Source organism: Lactuca serriola, chromosome 8, assembly GCF_051521515.1.
Source record: "Lactuca serriola cultivar US96UC23 chromosome 8, Lser_US96UC23_V15, whole genome shotgun sequence".
Taxonomy (NCBI): domain Eukaryota; kingdom Viridiplantae; phylum Streptophyta; class Magnoliopsida; order Asterales; family Asteraceae; genus Lactuca; species Lactuca serriola.
Window position 1 is genome coordinate 113894915 of NC_136415.1, and position 15219 is coordinate 113910133.

The 15219-nt window shown below is 42.0% G+C and overlaps 1 protein-coding gene across 1 annotated transcript; it reads right to left on the reverse strand.

Moving 5' to 3' along the window:
- Positions 1-567: 567 nt before the first annotated feature.
- Positions 568-1266, reverse strand: LOC145070300 (putative histone H2B.1). The gene has a single exon (XM_079017237.1). It carries the CDS (start codon positions 1184-1186, stop codon positions 740-742), a length of 447 nt encoding a protein of 148 aa, XP_078873363.1. The 5' UTR covers positions 1187-1266; the 3' UTR covers positions 568-739.
- Positions 1267-15219: the final 13953 nt, after the last annotated feature.

Below are 15219 nucleotides of genomic sequence, written 5' to 3' on the forward strand. Positions count from 1 at the left end.
GTTCCCACGGGTTATAAACTAGTAAACCTAACAATTTGAGACAGAATACTCAAATCCATTTATGACGACACGTCACAAATATATTTTGAAAAGGAGATAAAACTTATTTCTATTCATGTCTTCATCTATGTAAATTCATGTGTATATTCAGTTTCAATCAAATCTTTTTCCTTTTAAAGAACCAGAAGTTTCATGAATCACATCTTAATGTCACGCCAATTTATCATCCTTAAAACGATGATACATGATCCCCGGAACCAAATCAAGAAGCACTAATTTAAAAATGTACGATTCACAATGGCGTCACAATCTGCTTGATAAATTGAACAGAATATCTAGTTTGAGGGACCAAGAACACAGAACAATCAATAATCAAGAATTTTCAATCAAATTTAAAATACGAACATAAGAGCAACACTTTTATTGATATTGCTCAACAAATGGTGACATTTCATAAAAATCACGTATTATAACAAAACTCGTGGTTATAACAAGCAAGTTGACGAGATCTATCCCATAGATGAAAGACAAAGGCGCGGATAGATTACAGATGTTTTGAATTCATAATTCCAAGAAACAAAATCCGGATCCATAAAATCATTATCGAACCATAACGAAAGTTAATTAAAACGATACATTAAGATAGATTCTACAAACACATCACGAGATATGAGGTTCTAACACTAGTATTTAACACCAACACTTTGCAACAAAATATTAAAACATCAAACCAAATTACTCAGGAACTGGTAAATTTGGTCACGGCCTTAGTGCCCTCGGACACCGCATGCTTGGCCAATTCACCAGGAAGTACAAGTCGCACGGCGGTTTGTATCTCCCTGGATGTGATGGTTGGCTTCTTGTTGTACCTTGCGAGCCTTGAACTCTCCTGCGCCAATTTCTCGAAAATATCGTTTATGAAACTGTTCATGATTCCCATCGCTTTGCTGGAGATACCGATGTCGGGATGAACCTGCTTCAACACCTTGAAGATATAGATCTTGTACGTCTCAACGCTCTTCTTGTTTCTCTTCTTCTTCTTGTCTCCGGCAGCAGCACCGGCCTCCTTGGGCAGTTTCTTTCCGGCCTTTGGCTTCTTCTCCGCGGGGGCTTTCTCAGCTGCGGGGGTTTTCTTCTCCTCCGCTGGCTTCTTCTCGGCGGGCTTTTTCTCGGCCTTTGGTGCCATTGAATTTGGGAAAAATGTGAAGATCTGGATTGTAGGTTTTTAAAATTGGGGGAAATACGATGGATTGTATGTGGATAGAATAAAATTTCGGAGTGTTTAAATAAGATCGGGGTTGGGTTCTTATTGGTTAGCTTGTTTGTCAGACGGATTCATGACGTGGCGGATGTTAAGCACGTTAGATGAGGCAAACGGATGACGAGAGTTAATCTACGGCCGTGCTTAAGGCGGGTTCCTTTTTCTATATTTAGTATAAAACCTACTTCTTGATAGTTGTTGATTGAGAAATATCTATGTTATTAAAAAATTTTAACTGTGTAATAAATCATGTTGTTTAATTGTATATCTAACTGAACGTGCTGACTGATGTCAAATGACTATTTTACCCTGATGCGTTATTCGTTTTTATGCAATATAATAATAATAAAGATAATTAAAATAATAAAGATGATAATAATAATAATAATAATAAAGATGATAACAATAATAATAATAATAATAATAATAATAACCAGTGTTACACATTATATAAAATATTCGAGCAAATATAACAAAAAGACCTTCTAGCATAGTAGAAAATATGTGACTTTGAGAATATAAGATCATGTGTTCGATTCCAACTGCCCTTTTTTAATTTGTTGACCGAATTTTTAAGGGTGGAAGTGGAAAGTTTTTATTAATTTCTCACTCAACCATCCCCCCATCTCTTTCTCACTCAGACCTTGTTGACCGAGTCGGACACCCACATTTTGTTAATCAAACACTCTCAGCTGACCAAGTCAGCAAAAAATGTCTGACTTGGCTCGGTCAGATGCAAATCAAACAGGGTCTAAATTTACTGCAGCTCTTTTCAAAATTTTCTATTTAATAAAATAACTAAATTATAACCCGCATTAAACACAGGAAAACATATAATAATTTGAAAAAAAAATAAAATTTATAGGAAACAAATGAAAAAATCATAAACTTTTAAATAAAAAAAATATACAAGTCAAACAAATCCGTAAGCAACCAATAATAGGGGTGAGGTGGGATGGGTTTATTTTCTTGTTTATTATTAATCTTAAATTAAAAATGTATTAAAATAAATAGAAAAAAGTGCAAAAAACAAACAGAAAGGATATAAAAGTCATTTCAGATTTCTTAGGAACCAAATCCAAAAAAAAAATTCTAGCTTTGAACTGATGGTGCAAATTAGAAAAAATTTGGATTGTATATATATTTTTTTGCAAACCACAGAGACCGATACACTTTTTTGCAAACCAGATACAAAATTTACACTTTAATCAAGTTTTTATTTTTATAAACATCATATGAAACAAATGTCAAAATATCTTATTAACCAAAAAATAGACAATCATTCAATTTGAGAGGTGCATACTCATGATAAGTTGATAACATAACAATTATAATACTTATTTAGTGTTGATTTTAATTTAATGAAACATATTTATATATGTCTTATGATATTAAATTATTTTTTTACATTCTATTATGTAAGTTTATCTTTTCCAGTTAGCTTATGAGCTAGATTTTACCAACCAAATAAGTTCTCTAAATTAACTAACATAGCCAAAAGCTCAAAAAATAGAACCTTTTTGATTTTGAAGTCTAATTTTGTGTCATTTCATCCATGAAAAACTATTTACAGGTGGGAATAATGTCCTTAAACACATATTGTAAGAACAAACATTCTACACTTTGAGTTAACTCCCAAAACAACATTCACCACATAATCAGTCAACTCCTAGTCTCTATCTTTTTCTCTTTCTTTCAAAGCTATCAACAGATATCTTCTAATGGAACTTTAAAAGCTTAAGTATAGGCTTCTAATTAAAATATTAATTTTTACCTTTCAATAACTGCCATTTTGCATAAAATGCATTTGTAAATTCTTGTAGCAGAGATCGATTGCGTTTTTTGTCGATGAGGTATACCAAGCCATGACTTCATCATGTCATATGCTGTGAAACCAATTGAAACTGAAGGAACAATCTGCCAACAATTGTGCATCTCTGTTAGTATTTTTTTTTTGTGTAAAAAAATCATTTATTAAGACAAAGAACACTTAAGAGTAAAACCAAAGGAATAAACGAAAACATTTCTTGCTATACATATGTACACTTTGAAACACTAATATTACCACCTTTTTTCATTTTATCTTGCCAAATATTAGTTGTGCAATATTTCTTTTTTTGTGAACAAATTCCGAAGCAAAATGACATTTTTTCATGAGTGAATAACACTTTCAACCAACCATTATACCTTAAAAAATGTAAAAAATACATTATATGTAGCAGGCAAACATACAATGCATTATAAATACTACACATTTCATTTGCAAATAATAATAATAATAATAATAATAATAATAATAATAATAATAATAGCTCAATTAAGATTATATTAAATATATATCTTTTTAATTGCTTTAACAAATAATTGTAACTGAATTAAAATGGTGATACTCTAGAAAAACAAGATTTGTATAATGCGGTAAATAGAAAGGAACTAAAGTAAGATGATACAATACATAACTATATTATATGAAAGGACATTGATATTTATTGCTTTTAACCCTATGTAAATTGAAAGAGAATAAAGGTGAAGATGTAGAAAGACCTTGCTGTAATTTATGCTGAGGCAAGCAAATAATTGCCTCCATCCTTGTTCAGAGACAATAGTGGTGATCCACTGCCATGTATTCTTATGTCTAGCACCACTACCACCCTAAATGTTTGCATATTCTCAACCTAAAATTAATTATCAAAATCAACCACTTTCATTTCTGTAACACCCGTTTATTTTTTATAATAAATAAATAAATTAATGATCGTAATATAGCCCTAAAATCAATAATTATTAAGCAAGGTGTAATTTCGAGGAACTAATTGTAAAGATTTGAGAAGTTAAGGGTTAAAAGTGTAAGTTTTGGATGGGTTCCGTAAAGAATTATGAGGGCAGGGATTACTTGGTAATTATTGGGACTTCTTTTGAAAATAGTTTGTAGGGGAGGGGCTATTTTAGTAGAAACCGGACCTTAATTGTTAAGGATTTAATGTTGAGGGTTTAAATGGTAAAATATGGGATTTAATTTGAAAAGGTAATTCTGGAGAGGGGCCATTTCTGCCATTATGGCAGCAACTTTGGAATGGCATCGGGTATATATTGTTTAAGGAACCCTAACCCAAAATCATATTACAGCCGTCACCCCCTCACCCTTATATCTCCCATCTCCGGCGCCACCTCCTTCCGATGCTCCTCAGCCGCCGTCGACGATTAGATGAAGTCTCGGACGACGCCGCCTGCTACCTCACCATCGAAGAAGCCATCGTGGCTTTGCTGTCGGCAAAGACATGTCTCACTACTGTTTCATTGTCGCCTCCTCGCCACCGCCAAATAATCACCAAAGCATCATCGTTCCGTCGCCGACGAAGATGAAGGGTTACAAGGAGATCGTAAATCGATGTTCGTGGGTGTTATTGTTGCTCGTGGCTAGGTTTTCTGTTGCCCCACATTAGCCCAAGACCGCCACCGTCCCACTGTTGCTGCCTTCGACCATGGCCTGTCACCAAGATGGCGGTTGTGATGGCGTTTCCTTATTCTGAGAGAGTTATTGTTCATAATGGTTCATGTCGGGGGGGGGGGGGGTGGGTGTGGGTGTCATCCCGTGAGTTTGGTGTGTGTGTTCGGTTAGGGCGATGAGGGAACATGTGTTCATCAGTTTGATACGCAAGAATGGCCGGAGATCACGAAAAAACCACCATGGCTGCCAACCATGGTGGCTGCCGCTACTCTTTCCTTCCCCGCCACCAACAACCACCGTGGGTGGGTGGCTTTGGGTGAGTATCAGGGTGTCATTGCGTGTAATTTTAGGACTGTGATGGTTTTTGAGATATTTTAGACCAGAAAGTCCATGAGAAAGCCACCGCCACCACCGTAAGGTGGTGGCTGCCGCTTCGTGCCACCGTCGGCCACCGCAAGGGTGGTTGCGTGTGTGTGTTTATGTTAGTGTAGGGTGTGTGTACGTTTATTTTAGTATTTCATTGTAAATTATAAAAGTGGAATAATGGAAAGAACTTGAAAACCACCACCTTAGGGTGGTGGCTGTCGCCACCGGCTGCCGTGTCGGGTGGCGGTGTGCTTGCCTCGTTGTGTTGGTTCGTTTGTGGTGCTTGAAACCCTAGTGGACCCAAGGAAGCTCAAATGGGCCCAATAAAAGTTAATGGACTCTAATGGACCCTAATAAAACCCTAATGGGCCTGATGAGATTCTTATGGGCTTGATAGGCCCAATAAAGCCCTAAAATACCTAGAAGCCCAACAAGTTAATAAATAGGCTAGTCTTTGGGTTGGAAACCTTAATTAGGGTTTGGAAAACCCTAATGCCATGAAACCATAATTTGGGGAATTAATCGGAACATTCGGGAATTATTTAATAATTTGGAATATTAAATAATAATCATTGGCAAAAAAATTAATATAAGCAATATTGGACTTAATGGATTAAGTCCCTAATGGGTTAAATGAGAAACACTTAACCATAATCATCATTTTATGTGAAACCCTAATTTCACTTGGGTTTATTGTTGGGCCTTTCTATTGGGCCTTGATGATTGGATTATTATTGGGCCATCCAAAGTCAAGCAATTGGACTAGAATAATTATTGGGCTTTGAGGAGTTAGGCCCAATTTGGAAAATTGGGCCATAGATGGGCCATAGTCTGGGCCTTAATGATTACATATGATGTTGGGCCTTAGAATAAGGTTATGTATAGGCTTGGGCCCAATTTGGAAAATTGGGCCATATGTTGGGCTTTGATTCCTAGTCGACTTTGGGCCTATGAATTGGGGCTTGGACTGGAATAAACCAACCTAGGGGTAATGTAGTAACTACCCAAAGCATGTACTTATGGTTATGTAATGGAACCCAATTATTAATCGGGTAATGTTTTGATATTGATAGATCGGGAATTTGTCATCCAACAGCTGGGGTTGAGTCTGCGATAATTTAGCAGTGTGGGGTTGAGTCTACGGGACTTCAGCAATGCGAGGTGAGTTACCTTCCAGTAGGGGTGGGTCTAAGGCCACAATGTCGGCCCACCAACAGGGGTAATTGGTAGATAATTGTCTTTGTGATAATTATCTTGGTATGCTTATGTGATATGCTCATGTGATATGGATATGAGATATGCTTATGAGATATGCTTATGTGATATGTGATACGCTTATGTGATATGCTATGTGTGTCAGAGGTAGTAGCAGGGAATAATTCTTTCCTGATTCGGTCGTTAAGATCGAAGGGTAGGTCAGTACCCCATATATGTATGACTGTATGATTATAGCATGTTATTATATGGTAGTGGTAGGGGTGAAATAGTCCCCGGTTACCGGTTGAAAGATACCGATGGCGGATACCGGTTGAAAGATACCGATGGTAGTTACCGGTTGAAAGATACCGATGGGGTATACGGAATGCATGAAATGCTTATCTGTCTGTTTATGATATGTTAGTATGTGATTAGTGAGATACGATGTCAGTATGATATGATGTTAGTATGTGATTAGTATGATATGATGTTAGTATGTGATCAATATGTTATGATGTTAGTATGTGATCAATAGGTTATGATGTTAGTATGTGATCAATATGTTTATGATGTTAGTATGTGATCAGTATGATTATGATACATTATTACGTGACAATGGTAGGGGTGAAATAGTCCTCGGTTACCGGTTGAAAGATACCGATGGCAAATTCCGGTTGAAAGATACCGGTGGCAGTTACCGGTTGAAAGATAATGATGGTATTATGTGGTATGTGGTATGATGGGGGAACTCACTAAGCTTCATGCTTATGGTTTACATTTTTGGTTTCAGGTGCTTTGTTTTTAAAGGAAAGGGGCCGGCTTGATCGCAGCGCATCACACTATGTTTTCCGCACACGAGATTCTTGGGATTATACTCTGATACGGTTTCATAATATTATATTTTGATTATTCACACTTTGGTTTTGTGAAATAACCTAATTAAAAATGAAATTTTTTGCCTTGAATTTTGGGATGTTACAAGTTAGTATCAGAGTCTTGGTTTGAGGGATTCGGGCACGCTCTCGGGTGTGTCTGAACTCAAACTAAGGACTTGGTATGAAATTTTTCAAAAGTAAGATCATTTTATAAAAAGAATTTGAAAAGAGAACAGCACTTCAAAAAGAACAAAGTGTGTGATTCGTGCAATCAGCCGAGCTCAAGTAAGTTTTCTCCAAGATACCCGTACATGCTATGTCATGATATGTTATGATTATGAGAACTGCATGCTAGACCAGGACTAAGGATCTAGGAAGATGCCTTATGTGTCTGCTGTATGTGCTTGCTGAATTACATGATAGTACTGATCAGTCAGTGATAGGATAACCTGTTTAGGTTATGCCTGATTGTATGATCCTTTGGAGCTACATGCTAGTATAGATTCCTGATAGGAGGATAAACTGATTTGATTAGAATAGGTTGGTTAGATTTCCTATTGTCTGAATGCTGCTTGCTTTGTGCTTCGAGGGACTCTTGGTAATGTGAACTAGCTACTAAGTGAATATGCTAAATCACGAATGGCTATACTCACGAGGTAGCTAGTTGAAAGTAGTGTAAAATCCTTTAGCAACTGAGGACTGGATGAGTTCAGGAACCTAGGGAAGCCTAGGATATGATTCAGTGGGTTAGTAGTGTGGCTCAACAAGACTTGGGGGTACCAGTTGAGGAAGTGACTTGGAGGATCCGGGAGGATTGCTGAGGAAAGTATGGATAGGTGTGGAAGGTAGTATTGGGCCCATACTACTGAAAGCATAGGATCCGTACTCGAATCGGTGAGAGTCTCGGAGAATCTGAGAAGCTTCGGGGAAGAGTTTGTGACCCGGTTAAGAATAGAGGATGTTCCGGTTGTTGCAACTTTGGCCATTGGCAAGCGAGCTAGTGAGCGTGGTAGGGTGTCAGACCCTGAAGGATATGATTTCCAAGAGTATGTAGATACAAGATTGGTTTGGAGCACCCTGGGAAGAGAGGGTTGTACCAAGTACGTATAGTGAAGGGTCCCGGAAAGAGACCCATGATTTTTGACCATCGGGTGAAAGGCCAGCAGGGCCGAAGTTAGTGCAGCACGTATGGGAGAGTGCGCGAGGGAATTGTCGCTCCAAGGACTTAGGTTGCTACAGGGTAGCGGGGTTGGATATGCCAGCAGAAAGTGGTAAGAATTCGCGGGTATATTCGAATTCTTGGAATGTCACTTTGAAATGGTGTCAAGTACCCAAGAGTGAGAGTTATATTTTGGCTCCGGCTCGGGAGCAAAGCTTGGGCCAGTCAATACGCGATCGCAAGAGTTTATCTCATTGGAGATTACTTGCAGAGTTATGGGAATGGACCACGATGGTATTCCGTTCAGCCAAAGAAGGAATTTGGGGGCTCATGGTATACGTCTCAGGCCTTCGGGCCAGATTTGTCGCGGGGAAGTTAGGGGTTCATTTGAAACCCAAGGTTTGTGGATTCTTAGAACTCTTCGAGAATGACGGTTCTATAGTTGGTTTCTGTCATCGGGATCAGGATTTCGTCAAATGTTCGTAGGTATGTCATCACTGCCATTTCAAAGTGGATACTGGGAATATGTATCGCTTCATAGTTATCAGTGGGGTGGGATAAGTCGGATCCCGGGTCGGTTCTTCGCTATTGCTTGGGGTTATCAAGGGTTTTTATATGCCATCCTGCATACCGAGAAGTCCTTGGTGAACCTACAGAGGGATGTATTTTATGAAATGGGCAATCTTGAGGTTTGGTTGGTAATTGATTGCAGCATTAGTACGCTCAGATTGTTGTCAATGGACTATTAGAAAGTAAGAAGGATTGGGAACCCTTTAACTCTCACGTGCTGTGAAGAGTTATCCGAAGTTAAGTGGGGGAGAATTGATCAGGTATCCATGGCAGAAAAGGTGTGAAACTAGGATAAGTTTCACATCCCCGTCGGGGAAAAGGCGGGCGAGTGGCCGTCTCGGTTGAGGATTGTATGAGTTGGGAGTTCAGTAGACGTTCCAACATTGGTTCACACTTTGCCTTGTCGACAAATAGCAGGTTTTGGGAACCAGGTTAGAGTTCCAATTGGGGCTCAAGTTCATTTGGGTGTTAGGTCGGGTGCGTATTCGACCCGGTTGGGAAGTGTTGTAAGACTACGGGGGTAGCCGTAGCATTCACTAGCGATCAAGTAGTATGGGAAGGTATTCTAAGACTACGGGGGTAGCCGTAGCATTCACTATCAGCAGATAGTACTTGAGTGAGGTAAGTCTGTGGGTGTAGTCGCAACCCTCACTTGGTGGGTAGATAGCATAAGCGCGTTGTTAGGACGCGGAAGGAAAGGTGGTACCCACCAGCTCGGGTGTAACAGTAAGGATATGGAAATCCACAGATTGGATTTCAGGATTTCCTAGATGGATTAGACCTGGTTGAGTCAGTGACGTGATTGTAGGAGTGCCACTACAGTTGTGGGATCAGGGAAGCAATGGACTGTATAAGATTGCTTGTGATATAAGGCTACCATCGGTTAGGTAGCAATCACTTTTAGCCTGTATTTGGTGACGTCATGATTCAAGGTATGGACCCGACCGGATAGATCGGGAGGTTGTCAGGACCACAGTGGCATGATAACTAGTGGCAGCTAGTTCCATAGAAGGATTTCATTCAAGAGTCGTGTGAGGCGACTAAGTGGGGGTCCTTTTGACTCTGCAGCCGGGCTGGAACCTGGTATTTCAGACGACTGACAGATGAATTGAGGCTAGGGAAGTCTCGATAGATTTTGGGAAGCAACTATGTGGCAGCATACTGCTTCAGGCATATCAGTGTTCAAGCAGTTTCAGCGTTTGGGCGGTGTTAGCATTTGTGCTTCAGGTGGCGAGTATAGACAGAATAGCTAGATGATTTGGGGAGTGACAAGTCACTCACAGTAGGATTATTTGCACTTTGGCCAGGTACGAGTGAGCTGCAAAGGTAATCAGGCTTGTGATCCAGGTTTATACTGGGAACCTCGGGTCATTAGAAGTTGAGTAACCTGTAGAGAGATAAACGGACTAGATTAAACATTAATGATCCATTATGAGTGGTCTGTCAGGGATTCGGACCATCTCGAGACAACAAACTTTAGACGGAGTAGATTTGATTATGTTGTGAGGGATTTGTTTACCTTCGGTTTTTAGGGCTTTACGAAGATTGGTCACGGCTACCCAGGGAAGCCTAGGGTGTGCTCGAGTTGGTGACCATGTTACTAGAAGTGATTGGGCGTGTAAGGAATAGTAAAGAATGATTTCGAGGACGAAATCTAATTTAAGTGGGGGAGAGTTGTAACACCCATTTATTTTTTTTATAATAAATAAATAAATTAATGATCGTAATATAGCCCTAAAATATATAATTATTAAGCAAGGTGTAATTTCGAGGAACTAATTGTAAGGATTTGAGAAGTTAAGGGTTAAAAGTGTAAGTTTCGGATGGCTTCCGTAAAGAATTATGAGGGCAGAGATTACTTAGTAATTATTGGGACTTCTTTTGAAAATAGTTTGTAGGGGAGGGGCTATTTTAGTAGAAACTGGACCTGAATTGTTAAGTATTTAATGCTGAGGGTTTAAAGGGTAAAATATGGGATTTAATTTGAAAAGGTAATTCTGGAGAGGGGCCATTTCTGCCATTATGGAAGCAACTTTGGAAAGGCATTGGGTATATATTGTTTAAGGAACCCTAACCCTAAATCATATTACACCCGTCACCCCCTCACCCTTATATCTCCCATCTCTGGCGCCACCTCCTTTCGATGCTCCTCAACCGCCGTCGACGATCAGATGGAGTCTTGAACGCCGCCGCCTGCTGCCTCACCATCGAAGAAGCCATCGTGGCTTTGCTGCCGACAAAGACATGTCTCGCTACTGTTTCATTGTCGCCTCCTCGCCACCGCCAAATAATCACCAAAGCATTATGGTTCCGTCGCCAACGAATATGAAGGGTTACAAGGAGGTCGTAAATCGATGTCCGTGGGTGTTATTGCTGCTCGTGGCTAGGTTTTCTGTTGCCCCACTTTAGCCTGAGACCGCCACCGTCCCACTATTGTTGCCTTCGACCATGGTCTGTCACCGAGATGGTGGTTGTGATGGTGTTTCCTTATTTTGTGAGAGTTATTGTTCATAATGGTTCATGCCGGGGGGTGGGGGTGGGTGTCATCCCGTGAGTTAGGTGTGTGTGTGTCCGGTTAGGGTGACGAGGGAACATGTGTTCATCAGTTTTATACGCAAGAATGGCCGGAGATCACGAAAAGACCACCATGGCTGCCAACCATGCTAGCTGCCGCTACTCTTTCCTTCCCCGCCACCAACAGCCACCGTGGGTGGGTGGCTTTGGGTTAGTATCAGGGTGTCATTGCGTGTAATTTTAGGACTGTGATGGTTTTTGAGATATTTTAGACCAGAAAGTCCATGAGAAAGCCACGTACAAGGGCAGTCGGCAGTTCAGGCGCCAATGAGGGATCAAGCTTGGGCTTTGGAGTCGGGCGGCTAGATTACCAGACGAGGGAGTTCATCTCATATGATATCACGTGCAACATTGTAGACCATACTCCTGTGATCTTTGGTATGATCAAGGAGGGTATCATGAAGCTGTTGGATGAGAGACTAGGTGCATTCTGCATTGAAGTGGCAACCATGATGGGGTCGCGCACACTAACATTTAAGGAGTTTAGAGCCTAGGGAGCTCCCGACTATCATGGGGCTCGGGACCCCATTGCTAGCGGCAAATGGTTGGCAGATGTCGCTAACGCCTTCCGCACCAGCAGATGTCCCGAGGGGGACAAGGTTCGACTTGCTTCCTGCCTCCTGAAGGAGAGAGCATGAGATTGGTGGGAGGAGGTTAAGAGAGCTATTGGAGATGATGTCGCTATCGATGTGATGAATTGGAGTGATTTCTCGGCCAGGTTTAGGGCCGAATTTGCATCTGTGATAGAGGTGCAACAACTTGCGAGGGAGTTCCAAGGCCTCTAGCAGACTATGGAGATAGTGACTGAGATCACTGCTATGTTTAAGGAGAGGGCCCTTATTGTTCTACAGTACGTGGAGGACGAGGAGATGAAAAAGGCCCAATATCATGAGAAGATGTGGAGTGATATCCGCTAGTTTGTGAGCCGATCCAGCTACAAGACGTTGGAGGATATGATTTTTAGGGCTCGGGAGAGGGAGCAAGATTTCGAGATGGAGAGGTAGAGGAAACCATATGGGGTTCAGGCAGGTAGTTCGGGCAAGAAGCCCAAGGTATCAGATCACAAACCGAGGAATCAGTTGGGCCGCAGTCGGTGTGGCAAGATGCACAAGGAGCGTGCAGGGCTGCGAGTTCGGGCTGCTTCAAATGTAGTCGTACTGGTCACATGAGCATGGAAGTACAACTAGTCAGCTACCACTACCACCACAACAGTTTCATATATGATTTGATTTCAGTGTAATCAGAGGGGCCACAAAAAGGCCCAGTGTCCAGGTTTAGCAGCAGCAGGACGGGTGGTGGCACCCGCTCCTGCCGCGTTGAGGATTACAGATGGCCATCAGGGTCGGGCAGAGGTGCCTACGATGATGAGCAGGGCTTTTCAGCTTATTGCAGAGGAGGCAGGTGCAGCTCCCGATGTTGCGACGGGTATGTATTCTCTCTTTATCTCTTTATTTGTATTGATTATCGTTTATGTTTACTTGTTTTGTTATAGGATCGTTCTTAGTGAACGATATATCAGCCATGGTATTGTTTGATTCGGGGACCACTCGATCTTTTATGTCGCTTGCACTTAGCATACGATTTGTTGGAGCTCCAGGAGAGCTAGACTGTCCTCTGGATGTAGAGATAGCAGATGATAGAACCGTTCGGGTTGCGAGGGTGCATCGAGGATGCACACTATAGTTGTTCGATGAGCAGTTTTTCGTGGATTTGGTCCCCATTCCCCTGTGAGGGAATAAGGTTATTGTGGGTAAGGACTGGTTGATCCCCAATGGGGCGGTGATCGACTACGAGCAAAAGCTAGTGAGAGTTCGGACTTCTAGTGGGGAAGGGTTAGCGATTCAGGGCGAGAGGTCGCAGCTTGGACTGACTTTAAGTTCAGCAACGAGTGTGAGGCGATACCTTCAGCAAGATCGCGCAGGATATGTCACATATGTCATGGATACCCAGGATAAGGGTAAGGAGACAGTCAATGATGTATCGATCGTGCGAGAGTACCCGAACATATACCCAGAGGATTTTACTGGGATACCTCCAGAGAGACATGTCGAGTTCAGGATTGAACAAGTCCCTGGTGCGGCTCTGATAGCCAAGGCACCATATCGGTTGCCTCCTACCGAGGTGCAGTAGTTTTCTATGCAGCTGCAAGAGCTGCTAGACAAGGGATTTGTCAGGCCGAGTAGTTCGCCATGGGGAGCCCCGATCCTGTTTGTGAAGAAGAAGGACGGGTCACATCAGATGTGCATAGAACACCGGGAGCTGAATAAGGTAACAGTGAAGAACCGTTATCCCCTCCCTAGGATTAATGATTTGTTTGACTAGCTACAAGGTGCATCTTGGTTCTCCAAAATTGATCTGCGATCAGGTTATCACCAGATGTGAGTTACGGACGAGGATGTGCAGAAGACAGCTTTTAGGACTCGATATGGTCACTGTGAGTTTGTGGTGATGTCGTCTGGACTCACCAATGCTCCAATCGCGTTCATTGACCTCATGAACCGCGTGTGCAGACCAATGTTGGACCAGTTTGCGATAATTTTCATTGACGACATCTTGGTTTATTCCAAAACTCAGGAGCAGCACGAGGAGCACCCGAGCGAGGTGTTGAAGACACTGAGGAGGGATAAACTTTTCGCAAAGTTCTCCAAGTGTGAGTTCTGGTTACGCGAGGTGCAGTTTCTGGGGCACCTTGTCAACCAGAAAGGTATTATGGCCGATCCGACCAAGATAAAGGTCGTGATGCAGTGGGAGGTTCTGAGGTCTCCAACTACGATTATGAGTTTTCTTGGTATAGAGGGTTATTATTGGAGATTCATCCAAGATTTATCCAAGATAGTTGTTCCCTTGACCCGACTGACCAAGAAGTCAGTGACATTCCGCTAGGGGCCTGAGCAGCAAGCAACCTTCGAGACTCTCAAACAATAGTTATGCGAGGGACCGATTTAGACTTTGCCGAAGGGAGTCGATGACTTTGTGGTTTACTGTGACGCTTCGATCACAGGCTTGGGCGCAGTATTGATGCAGCGAGGATGCATGATAACTTACGCTTCGAGGCAGCTAATGCCTCATGAAGCAAATTATCTGACGCATGTTTTAGAGTTGGGGGCAGTGGTTTTCGCCCTCAAGATTTGGCGGTATTAGCTTTATGGGGTCCGTTGTAGCATTTACACGAACCACAAGAGCTTGAGGTAACTTATGGATCAGTTGGATTTGAACATGAGGCATCGTCGGTGATTAGATGTGGTGAAGGATTATAACTGTGAGATCCTTTACCACCCGGGCAAGGTCAATGTGGTGGCCGATGCCCTGAGCCGCAAGGCAGTGGCAACTTCGATTCGAGACATATGTCTAAGGATGACAGTGATTACTCCATTTTTGGAGCTGATTAGAGAGGCGCATGTTGAGGGTATGAAGCAAGAGCATCGGAAATGCAAGCGGATCTTAGGCCATGTGGCCTCATTTGATTATGACATTCGTGGGTTGTTGAACCTACATGGGAGGGTCTTGGGTTCCGTATTGGGGCGGAGTACGGCAGGTTCTGATGGATGAGGCCCACAAATCGAGGTTCTCCATCCATTCCGGGGCAACGAAGATGTATCGGGATCATCGCCCTGATTCGTGGTGGCCCTGCATGAATCGGGTCGTGGCATGGTATGTAGAGCGGTACTTGACCTGCAGGAAGGTCAAGGCCGAGCACTAGAGACCACACGACAAGATGCAGTCGCTAGACATTCCTGTGGGGAAATGGGAAGATAGCACTATGGACTTC